At 42.5% G+C, this 22,455-nt stretch overlaps 1 protein-coding gene across 12 annotated transcripts in view; it reads left to right on the top strand.

The window, feature by feature from the left end:
* LOC133493201 (zinc finger protein 771-like) overlaps positions 1-22,455 on the top strand; it is a 59,203-nt gene that overhangs the window by 18,376 nt on the left and 18,372 nt on the right. For 7 of the 12 annotated variants that reach the window (XM_061806271.1, XM_061806276.1, XM_061806274.1 and 4 more), the window contains one exon: positions 3,813-4,001. Coding sequence is in view for 4 of the 12 variants with exons in the window: in XM_061806279.1 (XP_061662263.1) it covers positions 3,406-3,480; positions 3,813-4,645 (908 nt within the window). In the remaining 8 variants the exon portion in view is untranslated. Of the gene's footprint in view, positions 1-3,405; positions 3,481-3,812; positions 6,375-9,718; positions 10,072-17,527; positions 17,599-22,455 lie in introns of those variants that run through there. The other 5 variants (XM_061806280.1, XM_061806279.1, XM_061806281.1 and 2 more) reach the window with 5 other exon arrangements.

Genomic DNA, 22,455 nt, shown 5'->3' with positions numbered 1-22,455 from the left:
CCAAAATCCCTCCTGCAGTGTGTGCAAACCTGGTGAACAACTACAGGAAACGTTTGAATCTACACATCCTGCAAACCTACGTATTGTATACAACGAGGATAGTGAGTACCAATCAGAAGTTGGGCGAGTGGAAACGCCAACTTAAACATGCTTATCGGCCTAATATTCCGTAGCTTAGCTTGCTAACAACAGGACGCGTATGTGATCTATTCGTGGATGTTGAAGGAACCTCGAACGTGAGTAACTTCAAAACTTGTACAACGAGGGCCTTGGGGACTTATCGGAAATTTAAGTATAGTGAGGTAGTATGTGATTTGTGTACCTTATGTGCTGACTGTGTTTATTGTGATTGCTTTTATTTGACCTTAAATTTAGCATCGATTACATGGAATGTGAATTGTGTCTTATGTGCTGACTTTGTTTATTTGATTGCTTCTTTTTGATTATCTGCATCCCATTGGGCAGCACATTATTGTGCCACCTGTCGGCCAGTCCCAAGTCCGGATAAATGCAGAGGGTTGCGTCAGGAAGGGCAACCGGCGTAAAACTGTTACAAACATAAATGAGCGGTGAGTGGCTTAGTTGGAAGAAGAGGAATGCACAAACCCTACAGCTGTGTGTAGGGACTTTGAATGTTGGGACTATGACAGGAAAAGCTCAGGAGTAAGTTGACATGATGATTAGTAGAAAGGTTGATGTATTGTGCATCCAAGAGAACAAGTGAAAAGGGAGTAAGGCTAGAAGTTTAGGACCAGGTTTTAAATTATTTTACCATGGGAGTAGATGGGAAGAGAAATGTAGTAGGGGGTCATTCTAAATGAAGAGCTGGCTAAGAATTCTTGGAGGTGAAAAGAGTATCAGATCGAGTGATGAGACTGAATTTGAAATTGAGGGTATTGTGTAAAATGTGATTAGCGACTATGCCCCACAGATAGGATGTGACCTCGAGTTGAATGAGAAATTCTGGAAGGAACTAGATGAAGTAGTCCTGAGGATCCCAGAAAGAGAGAGAGAGAGAGAGAGAGAGCATTGTGATTGGTGCAGATTTCAATGGACATTTTGGCGAAGGAAACAGGGGCGATGAGGAAGTGATGGGTAAGTACGGCATTCAGCAAAGGAACTTTGAGGGGCAGATGGTGGTGGAGTTTGCTAAATGGTGAACACTTATTTCCATAAGAGACAGGAACATAGGGTGACCTGCAAGAGCAGAGGTAGAAGCACACACGTGGATTATATTTTGTTCAGGTAGTGTAGTCTGAAGGAGCCTACCGACTTTAAGGTATTGGTGGGGGAGCGTGTAGCTTGAGAGCATCGGATGGTGTTGTGTGGGATGACTCTGGAAGTGGGGAGGAAGACTAAGAAGACAAAGGTAGAGCAGAGAATCAGGTGGTGGAAGTTGGGAAAGAAAGAATGTTGTGTGGCCTTCTGAAAAGAGGTGAGACAGGGTCTAGATGGACAGGAAGAGTTCCCAGAAGACTGGAATATTACTGCCAAGGTATTCAGAGAGGCGGGCAGTCGAGTACTAGCTGTTTTCTGGTAGGAAAGGGGCGAAGGAGACTTGGTGGTGGAGCCCCAAAATACAGGAAGTCATACAAGGAAAGAGATTCACGAAGAAGAGGTGGGACACTGAGAGGACTGATGAGAGGTGAAAGGAGTACATTGAGATGCGACGTAGGGCAAAGGTAGAGGTGGCAAAGGCTAAACAAGAAGTTTATTACATGTACACCAGGTTGGACGTGAAAGAAGGAGAAAATGATCTCTACAGGTTGGCCAGAAAGAGATCGAGATGGGAAGGATGTGCAGCAAGTGAAGGTGATAAAGGATAGCGATGGAAATATGTTGACTGGTAGTAGTGTGCTAAGTAGATGGAAAGAGTACTTTGAGAAGTTAATGAATGAAGAAAATGGGAGAGAAGTTAGAGTAGAAGAGGCACGCGTGAATGAACGGGAAGTGGCAGTGATTAGTAAGGGAGAAGTTGGAAAGGCACTGAACAGAATGAAAAATGGACCCTATGACAGAATAGTGGAGGTATGGAAGCAATTTAGTGAGGTGGCTGCGGAGCTTTTGACCAACTTTTTCAATAGAATACTAGCGGGAGAGAAGATGCCAGAAGAATGGAGGAAACGTGTACTGGTCCCCATTTTTAAGAACAAAGGCAATGTTCAGAACTGTGGAAATTACTGAGGAATAAAGATGATGAGCCACACAATGAAGTTATGGGAAAGAATAGTGGAGGCTAGACTCAGGACAGAGTGTGTGCTTTTGTTTTGAAGATCCTCCAGCCGGATGTGTTTTTATTTCCATGATGGAACAGGAAATTGTGTTCTTTGGTGATGGGTTAGGGGCAAAAGCTAAAACAGCTAAACAGATGGTTAACAAAGATATAGGAAAGAAAGAAATTTTAGATGGGTGTGGAAGAATTCATGACGATGTTAGTTATCATGATAAAAGTATATCATTATTATTATAGTTACTGTTGGAATTTTTTTATCATGAGTTTGTTTCTGTTGGTCTTAGTCTGACTTATTCTCTTTGTGAGCTTAGAATGTGACCCTGAACACTGCGAAGCGATGTCTCCATCCTGACTGACCTCAGCGTGTTTCCCTGCCGGACCTGAGCAGATATTCCTTAACATTGGGAGGAGATATCCCCTTTCTACCGCAAGAGGATACCCCCAAAAGCCATAAACATGTCTTTAAACAATGCCCTGCTTTTTCTCTTGTGGGTTTATCAGGACACTTGCATCCTTGAAGAAACATGTACCTTGGTGTTTATGTGCTGTTGGTGTAGCATTTGGTCAGCATTTTCACTGTGTGAGCTTGTAACCATGTAACCCTTTGACCTGAGAAAGCAATAAAAAGAGCAGACGGGGACTCCCACTTTGGCAGTCTGAGGGAGCACACTCGTGTATTGGGTCTCCCTGCTGTCCCTCGCGAGAGACAATATTGGTTGGTTTGAGTTCACTCTCTACAGTCCTCAGGCTTGTCTTAGCTATTTTTCTAGGAACATCTCTGACAATGGGTCAAGTGTCGGTTGAGAAGTGAGACAAGTTCTTACGGTGGTCATAGGAATGACATTCAAGGCAATTTGACAATCAGTATTCTCGACCTTAAATTCAACCAGTCTGCTACAAAACCTTTATTTTTTAATCTTTCAGCTTTTCAAATTTAACGAAATTTTGGGGTACTGCTATGTTCATCTGTGTGTGCAATGGTATATCAATGTAATACAAAGTATCAGACCATCTCTTACAAAGCGATGTTTAGAAACTCGAGATTTTTTTTTTTTTATTTCAATGAGAACTGGTCAAATTGAGGTGGTGAAATTCCGCCGGAGTCCGATTTTATATGAAATAACTTTATAATGCCCTTTCAATAAATCCCATTTTCCACACCATCTACGCAGGGAATTTGGTCTCCACTTCTGTCATTCAACATCAAGACGGCTCAATTTTTGTGACGACAAAGCGCTTTTCAAATGGTATTAAAACTGATACTGTTGTCAATGACTGACGCTTTCATTGTATTGGCCTAAAAATACTTCAAGATAATTTGTTGAGGAATTGCGGGCCATGTAAATTATTTCCCCATTTCAGTTATGGATTTTTTTTATACTCGTGGCTAAAAGCAACCCAACTTTGACTTTCTTCCATACTGAACGTTTGTCCTCTGGCACAATAAAAATCAGTGGTGATCTGTCACAATTGTTACTGAGTAATAACACCCCATTTCCTCTACTACATTGTGGAGTTGCAGTTAAATACTGTGAACAAATTCGATTTAACCACTTTGTGTTTGTGTTTTGTCTTGCAGATGTCAATGACTATCTTCATCCGGGCTGGAAGCTGTCAGTGTCCGGTCACATCAAAGAAGAAGAAGGTGAAGATGTTCAATGCATTAAACAGGAGGAGGAAGAAATCCTCCACGTGAAAGAGGAAGAGCAGGAGGAAAGCATCCAGGTTCCATCCACTGGTGTCCATTTGAAGACTGAAGATGTTCAAAGTGAGCAGGGACAAGGGGCGGTGTCTCCAAGCATAAATAGCTCCAGTGATAGAGAGTGCAACAGTGGAGGATTACAAGTAGACGGTCATGATGATGATGATGATGAACAATCAGAAGGTGATAGGACATGTCATGCTGGCAACAAATGCTGGAAATGTTCTCGGTGTTGGAAAACCTTTGCTTCTAGGAGGAATTTCAAACAACATGTGAAAATACACACAGGTGAGAAGCCTTTTGCATGCTCAGTGTGTGGTCAACGATTCACTCGGAAGGGACATTTAAAAAGACACACAAGAACCCACAGTGGTGAGAAACCTTTTTCTTGTCCAGTTTGTGAGAAAAGATTCACCGAGAAGGGACAATTAAAAATACACACAAGAACGCACACTGGTGAGAAACCTTTTTCCTGCTTATTTTGTGCTCAAAGATTCACTCGGAAGGGAGATTTAAAAAGACACACACGAACACACAGTGGTGAGCAAACTTTTTCATGTCCAGTTTGTGATAAAAGATTCATTCGGAAGGGGCAATTAAAAATACACACAAGAACACACACTGGTGAGAAACCTTTTTCATGTACAATTTGTGATAAAAGATTCACTGTGAAGGGACATTTAAAAAGACACAAGAACACACACTGGTGAGAAATCATTTTCCTGCTCAGATGTGTCCAAAGATTCTTCTGAAAGAAAGTTTAAAAAGACACAAGAACACACAAGAAGCTTTTGCCTGCTTACTTTGGTCAAAGATTCTCTTCTAAGAACTGTAATCCCTTGTTTTTTGCGGTTAATGGAAGCCGAACTCCCCGTGAAAAGTGAACCCGTCCAACACACACCCCAGGAATTTTCATGTGTGGTATCTGGGTACCTTAATGATTAAAATATATAAACAGTATTAATACTTTACATATTTGAGACTAAGATTACAACAGTACACGTATTTACCTTACTGTTTAATTATGAAGCTTTTGCTGGGGCCAACGCTGAAGTGGCATTGTAACTACATCAAAAAATGTTATCACTTTAAAAAAAGTTATCACAACACTAACACTGACATATGCAGATGGTCAGCAGCGTGCACAACAAGGAAATGGGTGGGACAAGGAAAGTTGATGTATGAGGCTTTGATGATGTGTGACCAATAAGCTCACGGATAAAGCCACTCGTGCTCTCATTGGTCGATGTCGTGCTGGGGATCTTGCCTTGTTGTAAATGGTACGTACTGTAAGATGATTTGCCTTTTTTTGGGGGTGGGGGGGCGGAGACATGATGCACTGAATTATTAAACTGCCTTGAGTCTGCATATGTTTTGGTGATGACTGACATTTTTGGGACATGAAGCAACATTTCTTGGGTGAGCCTTGAAAGAAAATGGTACCCTGCGGCGTTGGTCATTTTTAGGAAGACGTTCTTTTCCATCCCAATCCATAAATTTGTTTTGTTGTTGTTTTAAGCACAATAAATTTGTGAGAAAACACAATTTTGGGGGTACTTGCTATTTTTCATGGGATGTGATTATATATAACAGTATTATAAGATACACTACCAACTTGAGTAAAGTGGTGCTTATAAACTCAAGCAACCTGTATTTTTTTTTTTTAATTTCCGGAAAATTTTCAATTTTGAAGTTCATAATTCTTCACTTCAGAAAATGGTAGATTCCTTTTTCCATACCAGCTTTGCCAGTGTATTTTAAAGTTTGATTTTGTTGATGAACCCTTTTGATGTTTGAAAGGGAATTATTTTACCAATTGCTCCAAAATGTATTTTTCATTTACCTGAGCATGCATGCAGTTTGTCCAATGTTTGAATGATGTCAATATCAAATAAGTGATTGATTGATTGAAACACTGGAAAGAATCTGAGTTTTGGTGGTAAAATATATTTGTGATCTTAAAATACAGTCAAGCTGACTCCAATAGCTTGTACATAAAATCCATTTACCCCATTAAAAATAAAATGTATTTCAGAATCAGCTTTATTGGCAAAGTGTGTAACAGCACACAAGGAATTTGTTTCTGGTAGTCAGTGCCACCCTGGTACGACATTCAGAACATAGACCAAACAAGAAGAACAGAGAACAAGAACGTTCAGTTACAGATGCGCAAGATGCAGTCTCCTTCATGTAGTGTTAAGAGAGTTAAGTTAGAGTTAATAGTTAAGAGTGCGTCAATTCCCCACATTATATTAAGCTTATACAGAGTGCCCTTACCCGATTGCAGTTTACATAATAGACCAGTGCAATGAAAGTTGTGGAAAGGGAACAGTTTAACGTGATGAGTTGTGCGATTGTCTATAGAATATATTACCATTATTAAGACTAATACTGATGGAGGCACGGAGGCTCAGCTGGTAAAGCGTTAGCCTCACAGTTCTGAGGACCCGGGTTCGATCCCGACCCCGCCTGTGTGGAGTTGGCATGTTCTCCCTATGCCTGCATGGTTTTCTCCGGGCACTCCAGTTTCGTCCCACATCCCAGAATCATGCAACATTAATTGGACACTCTAAATTGCCCCTTGGTGTGATTGCGAGTGCAGCTGTTTGTCTCGATGTGGACTGTGATTGGCTGGCAACCAGTTCAGGGTGTAACCCGCATCCTGCCCATTGACAGCTGGGTTAGTTAGTTTGGTCTTCATTGCCCGCAATAAGTCGGACTCGTTTCCGGTGAGAGTTGGACTCCGCCAAGGCTGCCCTTTGTCACCGATTTTGTTCATAACTTTTATGGACAGAATATTTAGGTGCAGCTGAGGTGTATAGGGTGTCCAGTTTGATGGCCTCAGCATCGCATCTGTGCTCTTTGCAGATGATGTGGTTCTTTTGGCTTCATCAAGCCATGATCTCCAGCTCTCACTGGTGCGATTCGCAGCTGAGTGTAAAGCGGCTGCGATGAGAATCAGCACCTCCAAATCCGAGACTATGGTCCTCAGTCGGAAAAGGGTGGTGTGCCCTCTCCAGGTCAGGGATGAGATGCTTCCCCAAGTGGAGCAGTTCAAGTATCTTGGGGTCTTGTTCACGAGTGAGGGAAGAATGGAGCGGGAGATTGACAGGCGCATCGGTGCAGCATCTGCATTGATGTGTACTTTGTATCGGTCCGTTGTGGTAAAGTGGGAGATGAGTCGAAAGACGAAGATCTCGATTTTACCAGTTAATCTGCGTTGCTACCCTCACCTATGGGCACGACCTGTTTGTCGTGACCGAAAAAATAAGATCCGGAAACAAGCTGCTAAAATGAGTTTCCTCCGCAGGGTGTCCGAGCTCTCCCTTAGAGATAGGGTGAGAAGCCCGGTCATCTGGGAGGGACTCAGTGTCGAGCCTCTGCTCCTCTGGATTGAGAAGAGCCAGATAAGGTGGCTGAGGAATCCGGATCGGATGCGCCCTGGACACCTCCCTGGTGAGGTATTCCGGGCATGTCCCACCGAAAAGAGACCCTGGGAACGTCCCATGACACGCTGGAGGGACTATGGCTCTCGGCTGGCTTGGGAATCCCTCGGGATCCCTACCGAAGAGCTGGAAAAAGTGGCTGGAGAAAGGGAAGTCTGGGTATCCCTGCTGAAGCTACTTTCCCTGCGACCTGACCCGGAGAAGTGGTAGAAAATGGATGGATGAGGAAACTCAGATCTTGATGTGCCCCATGTTCATGACAAAGACTGTTCTTCTTTTTCCAAGTCTCCTCATGAAGACTTGATAGCTCCTGTATGTCTGGTGATGACTTTCACCCTCGTTTAACATTTTTAGTTTTTTTTTTTGCAGGGGGGAGGGTTTGATTCTACTATGACTTATGGTGACAAACATCCCTCCCATCATTTTTCCAAGATGTGTATCCACACAAGGGTGACAGGAGTGCAAGAGCCTATCCCAGGCAACTTTGGACACAGGATGGACGATGCTATGAACTGGTTGCCAGTCATTCATAGGGCACCTATTGACACCAAGAGGAGAAAATGAACCTCTCATACCCGCACCTACCGCAGTGTACAGGACTACTACACCATTCCTGATTCATAGTCTGAGATAAATGGTTTTTTTTTTCTCACAGCAGTCACTGAAGCATCGTTTCCGGGTTCATCACATCGCACATAAAGAGGCATAACTGACTCGTTGTAGGGTTAGGTTTTAGGTTTTAAAAATAAGGTGGAAATATCTTCAATAAAATCTTTGCAGCTGTAAAAGAGTATGGTTACACAGCGCTGTGAAGCCATGGCTGACGTCGAAGGACATCGGGGATTGTGAGTGTTTCTCACTGCAGTTGGATGAATCCACTGACGTGCGTGACACAGCCCTGGTTTGCATTTTCATTCGTATGGTGTTTAGTGACCATCAACGTGAACTCAGATAATTTTAAAAAAATGTTTGTTATGTTGTGTAATATTGGCTCGTGCCATTATGCAAGGCACACAAATATGCATTTACACATAAAGAATCCTCATTATACTTTTGCATTTTTGTAGTGAGCGGCACGGTGGATCAGCTGGTAAAGTGAAGGCCTTATAGTTCTGAGGTCCCGGGTTCAATCCCAGACCCACCTATGTGGAGTTTGCATGTTCTACCCGTGCCTGCTTGGGTTTCCTCCGGGCACTCCGGTTTCCTGCGACATCCCAAAAACATGCAACATTAATTGGACACTCTAAATTGCCCCTCGGTGTGATTGTGAGTGTGGGTGTTTGTCTGAATGTGCCCTGCGATTGGCTGGCAACCAGTTCAGGGTGTATCCCGCCTCCTGCCCGTTGACAGCTGGGATAGGCTCCAGCAACTCCCCACAACCCTCGTGAGGATAAGCGGTGAAGAAAATCGATGGAAAATTGATTTTTTTAGTGGGTAGATCTTTTCCACTGTCATGAAATGCATGATTTTTAGTATGTTACTAATGAAAAAACGGCAACCGACATGGACCCATGCCTTTTTTTTTTTTTACCACAAAACATGATTTTGACGTATACAGCCTTTTGTAGCTCCCGCCATGAAAATCCTCCCGAGAAATTTGTTTTTGAGGAGAAGCAGGAAGTGACGCACATGGCAGGACCGCCCTCAAGTAGATTTTTTGTTTTACCTCTGGGAAGGTCGCTCGTTGTTTCTTTGTGTTAGCCAAAATGCCGGCTCATTGCATTGCTGGACATTGCTTGAACACTCGGGAGAATGGATTTAACCTTCATAAGTGGACTGCACAGGTGCAGAGGACGAGAGCTTTGTGGTGTGTATACAGCTACTAAAAACAATAATAGTTTGGGGCAGACCACGTAATCCGTCTCATAATAAAAGATCCGCGTCCGTATGACAGGGGTGCTAAATGTGTCGATGTGCGCGTAGGACGGCTTCCTCGTCGGGCTCACCTGCGAAGGCTGCCACGTCGTGCCTTGTGGACGAGCACGGCTTTGGCCAGGCTGGCTCATACATACTCTCTGGGAGTCTGTCGCCGCCGCGGCAGTATGTATGAGCCAGCCTGGCCGAAGCCGTGCTCGTCCACGAGGCACGACGCGGTAGCCGTCGGGTACGCCACTTGTCTGCCTCCAAGCGTGAGGACCAAGCACCCCCAATCCAAGTGGGCTCCATCTTATTGCCCTCACATACCTTGTTGCGTGCACCGCCCTTGTGTCATTATTACTTCCCGACCACGACCACACATTTTGCTGAACTCTGATTTTTCGGATTACGAGGGAAATCGGAATTTATAAGACTGGCTGCCTGATTCCGACTCTGACAATAACTGAATTTTCTCTCCAGGTGATCCAGCCCCCGTGTGCTTTCGTCTCGTGCCTCCCGCTGCTTATCGACCAAGCCAAAGCCGACGTCCGTCCACGTCTTGCCGGCGACAGATCCACAGCAGATTTCCGCTAGTGATCCAGCCAAAGAAGACTACCTATGTCTGTTGTGACAACCAACAGCACAACAAGTCTCAGGCATTGTGTACATTCTGCTCCGGTTCAATATCCCACACACTATCAAGCAGCTCTTTTTGACCGGCAATATGGCGCCGTGAAAATGGTGACGTCACATGCTTTATATCCAGTTGTCCAAAACAAGCAGAAGCGAGTTAACAGTCCAATTTCTTAGCGGCATTAAATATGGGTCCTCGATGCCAAGTGTCTCTACTTTTTCCACATACCTTTGTTTATTATCACCTTTTAAATGTTTAACAGTATTGGACCAAACTCTGGGCGTCGTGCTATAAGATGTATTTTCGCATCATCTCCAACCAACTTAGCATTGGTTTGTTTGACCCGCACTTCCGGCCAGTGATGTGATTTGATGACGAAGGTGCATGAGCTCTGTATTCATGGATCGCATAAACAGCTAGTACCGCAAAATTATCTTCACTCAAATTTACTGTGCTGAAACCCCCCCCCCCCCCCACACACACACATATATTTATGGATTGGGATGGATAAAGGATGTCATCATAAAAATGGAAACAGCAGGGTAAGGATCACTCCCTTGCAAGCCTCACCCAAGAAATGTTGCTTCATTTCCCAAAACTGTCAACAATTATCACCAAAATATATGCAGACATTTCTACTCAAGGCATCTTAATACTATATTATCCATCAACTTTCTGGGCTGCTTTTCCTCACGAGGGTCGCAGGAGTGCTGGAGCCTATCCCAGGTGTCATTGGACAGGAGACGGGGAAGATCCCGAACTGGTCCCAGCCAGTCACAGGGTATATGGAGGCAGACAACAGTTGCACTCACAATCATAACGAGGGGCAATTTAGAGTGTCCAATTAATGCATGTTTTGGGGATGTGGGAGGAAACCCAGGCAGGCACAGGGAGAAAATGCTGGGACAGGAGACCTTTGTTATGTTAAAGAGATTGTAATGTGCATTTTTCAATGCTAGATGAAAATATATGTTCAACTGTACCATAAAATACGTATCCTGTTAATGTTTTTTTTCCAAAGTTTTATAATTAAAGTCAGCAAACTTTGACCTAGTTTCCATCCCCTGAAAAAAATGACTCATTTCGGGGGTGGAGCCTCTGGCGTCACTCAAGGTGGACCGGCGGTGCGAATTATAGCAGCACGGAGACTCGCTGGGTTCGAGAATTCCTCAGTGATTGTAAGCTAAAACCAATCCATAACAATGGCAAACATGTGTGTGGTTCAGTTTAGTAGCTATTCAGATAATTCTGGTCACAGTGTGCATTATTTTCCCAAAGACCCAAGCCTCAGAAGACAGTGGGTAATCTTTGTGCAAATGAAGAGGACTAATTTTTCTAAACCCAATCAACACTGCTGTCGCTCACATTTGATGCGCACGACCGCGCCTGCGCGCCTCCATGCTCGCAAATCTGCAGTCGAGCACGAAAAATCACGCACGCAAAATTTGTTTTGAGTAGAAAAAATAGATATTGAAAGACATCACTTATTTTGTGTAGTCTTGACATTAATTTACGTGTTTATTTCATAAACGTTGTGAACTAAACAAGCCTGGTCCTAAACAACCAGCATTCACCCGGAAACACGAAATGCAAGTTAACCGTATTGAGCATGTGTGGAAGTTAGGCCGAAAGCGCACGTTCAGAGCTGCTTCACGTACTGTGAGCGCATTTACGTCAAAGTCATGAACATCATGAGCCATGTCAAAGGAAATTCAGTTACACTGGGGTGGTCAATGCGTCGATCGCAAAGCAGTTTTGGTTGATCGTGTGACGGCATGCCCTCCCCCCAAAAAAGACGTTCGACTATCATCCACCTTTCGCTTGATTCAGGTGTGGCCAATACATCGAGCGCACGGACATAAAGGCGCGTTCTAGCAAGCCGGCCTCTTATTTATGGCAGTCGTGGCTATGCGCACGTGTACCTCCACCCGCCCTGCTAACTATAATAAGTACGAGATTGTGATTTACTTTGACTTGATCTAAGTTCCAACAGTCATTTTCCCCATGGTACGCGTTATCTTGAAGTTGAAAACCTTTCCTCTCTACATGCTTTAAGAAGATATAGATCATCTAATGCTAGTTTTCATCAATGGATTGACAATAAATAGCGCCATAAATTACACTAGATTATAACAATACATCTCGACTGCCGACAGGAATGGTTGTTACAATGTATCGCTAGCTTGTCACCACTAACGCCGATTATGTTGAACTAAACATTCAGCATTTTCAAAACATTGCGGGTATAGACTGTTCATGTTTATTCCTTGACAGGCACATTTAACTTTTCTTCAGCTAAAGTTTGTCAGATTAATAATTGTTATTGATGAAACATTTTAAATACCGTTTAATATTATGTTCTACTAATATCAGTTGAAATTGGAAATTATTATTTCTGAGTTTGAAATTGTAGCTTTCTATTTTAGTTATGTATTTGTTTATTTTTTTAGTTATGTATTTGTTTATTTTAAGTTTTTTAGTTTAGTTTATTTTAATTTACAGTAATGTTATATTAATCCAGTAAGTTATTTTAAGGTCTTGAGATTCCATCCCTAATCACACCTGGAATTTTATCTGTGAGCATGACTGACCACACCTGTACATTGTTCAAATGTGAGTGACTGACACTGTCACAATGGAAACTGTTGGTCTCACAGAATTGAGAACCCATGTTCTCCATGTGTGGAGTTTGCATATTCTCTCCGTGCCTGACTGAGCTTCCTCCCACGTGCCCAAAACATTAATTGGAGACTCTAAATTCCCTATATGTGATTTTGAGTGCGGCTGTTTGTCTCGATGTGCTCTGTAATAGTTTGGCAACCAGTTCTGTGTACCCTGCCTCTTGCCTGTTGAAAGCCGAGATAGGCTCCAGCACTCCGGCGACCCGCATGAGACTAAGTGGCTAAGATAATGGATAAAAACCTTTTGTTTGTTTATTTATTTAATAATTTTGTTGGTGGTTTTTTAATTTTAATAAAATATTACATAACATTAAAACAAGCAGTATTATATACTAGTCAGGACACCTGTTTGCAACTTATCAAAAACAATTTGTGAACCATTAAATAGAATGAAATAAACCTGTGCTTCATCAATACATCCATCCATTTTCTTTGCCGCTTATCCTTACGAGGGTCGTGGGGACTGCTGGCGCCTATCCCAGCTGTCAACATGCAGGGTACACCCTTAACTGGTTGCCAGCCAATCGCAGGGCTTATAGAGTCAAACAGGCACACTCACAATCACACCTAGAGGCAATTTAGAGTATCCAATGAATGTTGCATGTTTTTGGGATGTGGGAGGAAACCGGAGTGCTCGGAGGAAACCCACGCAGGTATGGGAAGACATGCAAATTCCACGCAGGGAGGACAGAACATGTCAGTAAAATATATAATGTTGGTATTTATGCACATGTTTAAGTTCCATCTTGTAGGCTGTCAGCAACCTATGTGGACAACGCAATAGCTGTGTGTGCAAGTACGAAACAGTATGACAACCCTTGGGAATAATATTCAAGCGTTCTTATCCATGATTAAACACATCACGTGAATACAAATATTTTGGGCCTACATTTACGTGTAAGTCCATACGTTCAGACCGATAGAGGATGCGTATACTGCCATAATTGATTTAAATGAATTTTTCACTATGAATGTAGATATTTCAAATCAACATGTTTATGTAATGTAAACATGCAAACTTAAGATCTGCATAGACCAAAGCCCGTTTTTGCTCCCGCCATTTTCTCTGACAACATTGAATGGCCCAGTATAGGTTTAGTTAGCGTTTTATCGTGTATTTAGGTTAGTTAACAAAAAATATGGTTAAGAGGTGTAGTCACGGACTTTGTAATAGTGACGACAGGTATCCTGAAAGGCTAGTTGGTGGAGTTCGATTCGTACCCTTTCCAAAACCGAAGACCCAGTACGAAAAATGCCTTCGATGGATCAAACTTTGTGGAAGACCGCATCATCAACTAAATCCATCTAATATCAACCGGAACACATATGTTTGCACGAAGGTATGCCCTATATTTGATTTTCAATAGATGTCTCATATAAATGAATTCGAAGTTCTTCGCTAGCATAACACTGCTGCGTGTGAACGATTGCCACACTTATTCTTTGTTGAGCGATATTTAGCGATGATCGGACTGCACAAACGTATTGATTTCTTGCTGGCTCGCGGCCGAAGCTTAACCAGACTGTTTCCACGAAGATATGCCCTAAATTAGATTTTTAATACACGTCTCGTATAAATGAATGAGACGTTCTGCGCTAGCATAACATTGCTACGTGTGAATGATTGAATGAAATCAGAAGCATGGCGTCTCTCTCAGTTAAGAATGTATTGTATTTAGAATCTATAATATATCGTTGATTTGAATGAAATCAGAAGCATGGAGTCTGTCTCAGTTCAGAATGTATTGTATTTGCCATTTTTACTGTTTGTCTTACGTCAGCGCACGTGGCGTGACGTCACTTCAGGGGGCGTGGTTAAGTGCCCTGTACAGAGGGGTCAATTCAGGCCTTTCTGTACACTCTTTGTCGATATTTCTGATACCATGGGCAGAAAGGAAACAGAAATGCTATTGGGAATTTGCTCTAATGAATCGCTCATAACATGCTTTGGCCGCACTGTGTCTGCCATTTTGATCGGTAGCTTGGGGTGCTTGACAACAGTACCTAAGTAGGTGTGGATGAGGTGCCCTGCGCGGATCTGTGAACTGGTGGCCAGGATGTGGAGAATCTGAAAGGATCCTGTCTGCTCTGGACCTATTTTGTGTTGTGTGCAAGTCCTCAATAGTGGGTAGCGTGTTGCCAACAATCCGTTCAGTGGTTTTTTTTATTGTCTGTTGCAGTCGGAGTTTGTCTTTTTTGGTGGTGGCCCCAAACCAGACTGTGATGGAGGTGCACATTACTGATTGGATGACCGCTGTGTAGAACTCTCTCAGCGGCTCTTGTGACAGGCTGTGCTTCCTCAAAAGCCACAAGTACATCCTTTGCTGGGCTTTTTTGAGGATGGAGTTGATGATCGTTCCCCACTTCAGGTCCTCTGAGACTGTAATTCCCAAGAACTTGAAGGTTATGACGGTTGACACAAGACAGTTGGACACCGTCTGAGGAAGCTGTGGTGAAGGATGCCTCCTGAAGTCCAAAATCATCTCCACAGTCTTTAAAGTGTTCAACGCCAGGTTGTGTTCACCACACCAAAGCTTTAGTCTCGCCACTTCCTGCCGATATGCAGACTTGTCATCATCTTTGATGAGGGCGATGACCAGAGGGGAGAGGACACAACCTTGGGGTGCCCCGGTGCTGATTGTCTGTGTGGATGAGGTGGTGTCCCTAAGCCTCATCTGCTGTGTCCTTCTCGTCAGGAAAGTGTAGATCCACCGGGAGATGCTCAGATGCTTCTCATCAGTGTGCATTCCTGTGTTTTTTTTTAAGTTTCCCTTGTCAGAGAATTTTTTTTACCATAAACTGAGCACAAAAAAAGTTTTTCACCAGTATGTGATCTTGTGTGTATTTTTAAGGTTCCCTTCTGAGTGAAATTTTCACCACAAATGAGCAGCCAAAAGGCTTCTCTCCAGTGTGGGTTCTTGTGTGTATATTTAAATCTCCTTTTCGAATGAATCTTTACCCACAAACCAACAGCAAAAAGGTTTCTCGCCAGTGTGGGCTACTGTGTGCCGTTTTAAGTGTCCCTTTTGAGTGAAACTTTGATTACAAAGTGAGCAGGAAAAAGGTTTCTCTCCTGTGTGAGTTTTTCTTTTATGTTACTTCTCAATCTTTTGCCACCGAATGAGCAGGAAAATGGTTTCTCACCAGTGTGCGTTCTTGCGTTTTGTTAAATTTCCCTTTTCAGAAAATATTTTGCCACAAACTGAGCAGCAAAATGCTTTCCCACCAGTATGCGTTCTTCTGTGTATTTTTAACTTTTCCTTCTCTGAGAATCTATGACCACAAATAGAGCAAGAAAAAGGTTTCTCACCAGTGTGTTTTTGTCTCTTTTTAAGATCATCTTCCGAGTGATTCTTTGACCACAAACTGAGCAGCAAAATGGTTTCTCACCAGGATGCATTCTTCTCTGTATTTTTAAGTTTTCCTTCCGTGACAATATTTGAACACAAACTGAACAGGAAAGAGGTTTCTCACCAGTATCTCTCTTATGAGCGAATCTTTGAGTACAAACTGAGCATGCAAAATCTTTCTGTTCTGTGTGTATTTTCACGTGTTTTATGCTGGTCTTATCAGCAAATGTTTTCCCACACTGAGAACATTTGCGTTGTTTGTTTTCATTGTGACATGTCATATGACCTTCAAACTGTCCATCACTGTCATCAGTTTTAGGCGAGTCTGATGTCATTTCATCGCGATCTGACAGTGGAGGTAAGTGTTCATCTGCTTGTGATCCTCCAGAATGGTCTCCATCAGCTTCTGTTGTCATGTGTTGACTTGAGCTCCTGCTTGGCGGCTGTGTCCCTCTGCTTTTCTCACTTTCACCTTCATTTTCACTCTTCAAAGGGAAACCAGTCGACAGAAACTTGGTGATATCCTCCTCTTCTTCCTGTTTGATGTGGGGTCGTGCTTCCTCCTCCTCTTCCTCTTTGATGTGTTGGACCTCTACGTCCAACACTTCTTTAATCTGAGGGGGGCTCTAACTCTTGCCACTCAGGACCAAGATCTTCAATGATGACGGCAAGACAGAAAGACGAACATACACTCATTAATAGATCTTTTCTCGTGTGACTTTAAAGTGCCACTGACACCTAAGACATGAAATTTAGTGTGTTGTTAACCAAAACAAATCAGCCCGAATGGAATTTGTTCACAGCACACCAGAATGTTGCCATATATTGTTTTTTTTGATCCCTCATCATGACAAAATCTGTGAGGTATTTTGCAAACATATATAACTGCTGAGTCGAGTGTATTTACCTCTTGCACAGCCGAAAAATTTGATGTTTTCTTCTGTGTTTTTGCCAAAATGCTGGCTTGTTTTGTTGCCGGATTATGCTCGAATACTCAGGAGGATGGATTCAGTCTTGGCACGTTTCCAAAATACTTGATTTGTCGTGAAAAATGGATTCCACAGGTGCAAAGGACAAGAGCCTTGTTGGTTCTAAATGACAGGTAGGTGTTTATAGAGCTACAAAAAAATGGGTTGGGGGGACTAATTTGTCTCACAGTTTATAGCATATGTGTTTAAGACAATTTAATCACAGAATACAAAACAACACAAAACAATAACTAAATAGAAGTACAAAGATAGTTTAGTAAAGTGTAACATGAGCGAACTTGCCGTAATGTACGTAACGACGTACACTCACCATAGTCTAACGAATGTTCCAAATAGGGGAATGTTATTTCCAGTGAATGTTCTGGAAATCTCCAAAAGATGGAGGTCAGTGTGGCATCCGTGTACTTGTGTACTTTTCCAAAAGCAGCAGCAGTAGTAGTAAAGAAGCTCCGTCCACAGCCATCCTCTCAAACATTCCAGACATCCGTGTCTGATGACGTAATGGAGTCCTCCTCTCAGAATGTGTCATGGCCCTGCCGTTCCAGCCCTGACTGGGCGTGTCCCAGCAGACCGACGATGATTAGGAGGCGCACATCTGCGCCTCATCGCCGCTGATTAACCCTGGTACTTGTAGGACCTAGTGGACGACTGGTCTTTGCCAGAACCTGACTCGTTGGCATAAAACATTACACACTTCATTCAGCAGGTCAGTGATACGCTAACAAAGTGAAAGTTGCTCTCCTGTAATGTATGATTCCCTGATAATAATTAAATCAAACTCAGAGAAGATACTTCTCCCTCACTTACCTTCAAACATACAGCCTTGTGTTTGTTGATATTGTTCAAATTTAGTTGTACGTTTTCTTCCGCGAGCCTTAATCCATCGTAGACACTTCTTCAACTGTGTTTTAGGCTTTGGAAAATGAATCAACCAGATGCCTTGTAACCTAGCAGGATATCTTTCATCAGAATTGCACGTGCGCCAAGCGCATCTGGGGAGAATTTTCTTCGGAACATTAACTTTTCCAAGCGCACGCTACTGAACCAGCATTGCTTGTGGGACAATACGGTGAGAGGGGTGTGTCAAGCCAGGGGTGAAGACAATGCGGCTATCTGATTGACTATTATTGTACAAGTGATTGACAGGTCGGAAAGGTCCATTATGGGACAGTCATGTAGAATATTTCCTCGGGTCAATCGTCCACCTCATTTATGTCTGTAGCGGAGTCTTGTGTCAGAGGTGAAGGGATGCGCATATTGTCTAAATATGGCTTTAAACAATAGGATAAAATGGCCCCGGTCGCTTCATTCACTTCGGAGATGTTTTCTTCCTAAAAAAGAGCTTTAGTCTCTGAAGGGACGTCAAAAAATTGCTCTCGTTCATCTGCCATGGCATTCAGCACAGCACGTTTTCAATGTCAGGGGCTCTAGTGTAAACAACAAACAAACAACATGCACGAGACGTTACATGACGTCACAGACAATATGGCCACTACTGGGATGCGCATCGTGTTGAGTCAAGACATACGCAACTATGTGCTTTTAAAAAACGCTCCCAGCTCACTGTTTCCGACTGATATTATCAACAAAGGGATTAATATGATTCGTAGTTTTGATAGCAATAGAGCTCGTGCACGTGACGTCACCATTTTCACGGCACCATATTGCTGGTCAAAAAGAGCTGCTCGACAGTATGGGAGACATTGAACCAGACCAGAATATTCATAATACCTGAGACTTGCTATGCTGTAGGTTGTTACAACAGACAAGACAGATATAAAGAGGTCATTCTATAGAATACCAGCTGAAAAGACCAGAGAATATCAATGGATTTTGGCAATTAAACGTGACAGATGGTTCCCAACCAAATAGACACGAGTGTAGCGATCACTTCAGATAGGTATTATTCTTCTCAATCTCAAATTAGTATTTATAATGCCAAGTTGGCTCATTAGAGAACAATGTGTTTTAAAAAAATAAAGAAACGACAGGGAGTCGTCTCCAATGTACACGGAAGTCTGCCTGCAACATGCTTCCGTGTACGAGGACCGACTTGCTGTCTTTTTTTTTCCCCCAATCATAGTTAATGAATGTGAATTTGTGTAAAACCGGGGGTTATTTATTTAAATATCGGTATTTGTATTGAAAATATCTGAGTGTCTCCATCACTGTGTGGGATTTATTCTTGATTGACAACAGATCCAGCAATGAAGTATTTGTATGCGTCCAGACTTTTATACGCTTTCAAAATCTTCTCTTTAAATCTCAACGACTTACTCACCAGATACATGCGTATATCCAGTTGTCCAAGACAAGCAGAAGCGAATTAACATTCCACTTTTTTATCAGCGAAAATATCGACTTTGCCATTAAATATGGGTTCTCTATGCCAAGTCTTATTTTTCCACGTACCTTTGTTTATTATCACCTTCTAAATGTTCAATGGTATCAGACAAAATTCTGGTCGTTGTGCTACAAGACATATTTCCGTGTCGTCTCCAACCAACTTAGCATTGAGCAATGGTTTGCTTGCCCGGCAGTATGGCCAGTCACGGTATTTCGGTGACGTAAGTGCACGAGCTCTATTTTAAAAAATTTAAAAAATAAATAAATAAATAAATTTTTAAAACTTTAATGTTGTGTATTTTGGTTAAGATTTATGTTTGAGGGTAAAGTGAAGTTGGATAGGATTAGAAATGAGCTCATTAGACGGAGAGCCAAAGCTGGATGTTTTGGAGACAAGATTCGAGAGAGCAGACTTCGATGGTTTTGACATGTTCAGAGGCGAGAGAGTGAGTATATTGGTAGAAGGATGCTGAGGATGGAGCTCCCAGGCAAAAGAGCGAGAGGAAGACCAAAGAGGTTTATGGATGTGGTGAGGGAAGACATGAGGGCAGTTGGGGTTAGAGAGGAAGATGCAGGAGATAGGCTAAGATGGCAAAAGATGACATGCTGTGGCGACCCCTAACGGGACAAGCCGGAAGGAAAAGAAGAAGAAGTCATTTCATGCCAGCCGTGTTTCTCAAATTGAGAGAGCCAGGTGCCAGTCATTTTTGACCATTTTGATCAAACCCTACTGAAAATTCAGTTCTGTATCCATTAAAATGAAGAAAATAAGTATTTGAACACCCTGCTATATTGCAAGTTCTCCCACTTAGAAATCATGAAGGGGTCTGAAATTTTCCTTATAGGTGCATGTCCACTGTGAAGAGAGATAATCTAAAAAGAAAAGTCCAGAAATCATAAGGTATGATTTTTTTACCGATTTGTGTGATACAGCTGCAAATAAGTATTTGAATACCTGTCTATCAGCGAGAATTCTGACCCTCAAAGACCTGTCAGTCCGCCTTTAAAAGTCCACCTCACCATCGAAGTCAGGTCTCTAACCTTTGCTTTCTCTCACCTTGTCTCCAAAGGCTACTGTCCCAAATATTAACATTGTTTTTTCTTAGGTGTTCAAATACTTATTTGCAGCTGTTTCACATGAATAAATAATAAAAAAAATCATACATTGTGATTTCTGGATTTTTCGTTTTAGATTATCTCTCTCACGGTAGACATGCACCTACTATGAAAATTTCCGACCGCTCCATGATTTCTAAGTGGGAGAACTTGCAATATAGCAGGGGGTTCAAATACTTATTTTCTTCACTGTACAGGGTTTTGGCTATGAACAAGCAATTGGTCCTTTGTTGAGAGACATCCGTAACCTTCAAAGAGATGGGGTATTCATTGAGTCTATTGGGAAGGTAGTTCAAGGAACCGTCATGTGTGTGGTGTCTGACAGTCTTGCAGCCCATGATTTGGCAGGCTTTTCAAAGTCTTTCAGAGCAGAATATTTTTGAAGATTTTGCCCTGCAACACAAGCTAAACTTCAGGCTCATGAAGGTGCAAGCGGCGAGTTCAGTCAGGACAAAAAACAGCCATAATATTGATGTGTGTGCTGTAATGCATGTTTAGAGTAAGAATGGTGTTCTGGCAGATTGCGTACTGAGCCAGCATCGAGAGCATTTTCATACTGGCACTGGCTTTCCACCTGATTATCTTTTTGAGGTCACTGTGCCCGTAGACCTCACCCTGTTTTTTGGAGAGATGATCCGTTGCAAATATTTCACCCTTGAATATTTGAACGGGACAATGCTTTCATTTCCATACCAGCACACATACAAGCTTGGCAAACCTCATAAAATACCACAGACCTTTGCTGTACAGAAAAGCATTGGTGGTAATGCCCATGAAAATGCCACATTTCTTAGACTGCTTCCTTTGATTATTGGGAATGCAGTTCCTGAAGGGGATGGAGCATGGACTGTACTCATGGACTTAAAAGAGTTAGTAGAGTTATCACAGTGCTCAGAATTCACAGAGTCGTACATCCAGTATTTACAGTCTAAAATAAAAGATCATAGAGAGATGCTGAAAGAAACATTTCCAGATTTCAAACTCCGTCCTTAACATCACTACATCGAACACTATCCTGACCTTGTATGCCGTTTTGGGCATATGAGGTGAGGTTTAGGGGAAACACCATTTTTTCAAAAGAGTTGTTCATGAAACACAAAACTTTAAAAATGTGTTAAAAACACTTTTAGACAGGCATCAATACATGGTAGCATACCATCTCAGTGCCTGAGGATTCTTCAAACTTCACCAGCAGACATCAAATGTCTCTTCTGTCCTGGTGTCAGTGCTTCCAAATGTTGCCAAGACTGACATTGAAGAAATAACAACAAGCAATGTTATTTACAGCACATCAAAGGTCTGCATTGATGGAACTGATTATAATTTTACAATGTTTTTGTCTGTCGGACAAGAGGGGGGACTGCCTAATTACTCTAGAATTGAACAGGTTTTCCTGGTAAACAGTAGTGTTGTCTTTCTTTGCCAAGAGCACACATCACACTACATTGAAGACCTGATATCTTACGAACTCTTCCCAAAGACTCAGGTTGTTCACACCCCATCAAAGGTAAATGACAAAAAACCTCTCTGCGTTCACAACATAAATGGAAGATTGCTCTTGACACCCAAATGTTTCATATTATTACACTAAAGATTTGTTTATTAGATTTACACTGGAATCCCCTTGGACCATGATGTTCGCAGATGACATTGTGATATGCAATGAAAGCACGGAGCAGCTGGAGGAACAATTAGAAAGATGGAGGCATGTACTGGAAAGGAGAGGAATGATGTGCGTGAATGAGAGGGGTGGAGGTGGAAGAGTGAGGCTACTGGGAGAAGAGATGGGGAGGGTGGACGACTTCAAATACTTGTAGTCAACAATCCAGAGCAATGGTGAGTGTGGTAAAGAAGTGAAGAAACGGGTCCATCCAGGTTGGAACACCTGGCGGAAAGTGTTCCTTTTGTGTTATGTGACAGAAGACTCTCTGCTAGAATGAAGGGCAAAGTTTATAAAACAGTGGTGAGGCCTGCCATGATCTACGGATTAAAGAAAGGTGGCACTGAAGAGACAACAGGAAGCAGAACTGGAGGTGGCAGAAATGAAGGTGTTGAGGTTCTCGCTCGGAGTGAGCAGGTTAGATAGGATTAGAAAGGAGAT

This window comes from Syngnathoides biaculeatus, chromosome 20 (assembly GCF_019802595.1).
Source record: "Syngnathoides biaculeatus isolate LvHL_M chromosome 20, ASM1980259v1, whole genome shotgun sequence".
Lineage (NCBI taxonomy): Eukaryota > Metazoa > Chordata > Actinopteri > Syngnathiformes > Syngnathidae > Syngnathoides > Syngnathoides biaculeatus.
Note: the sequence above shows the minus strand (reverse complement) of the source record. Positions and strands in the feature narration are given on the sequence as shown.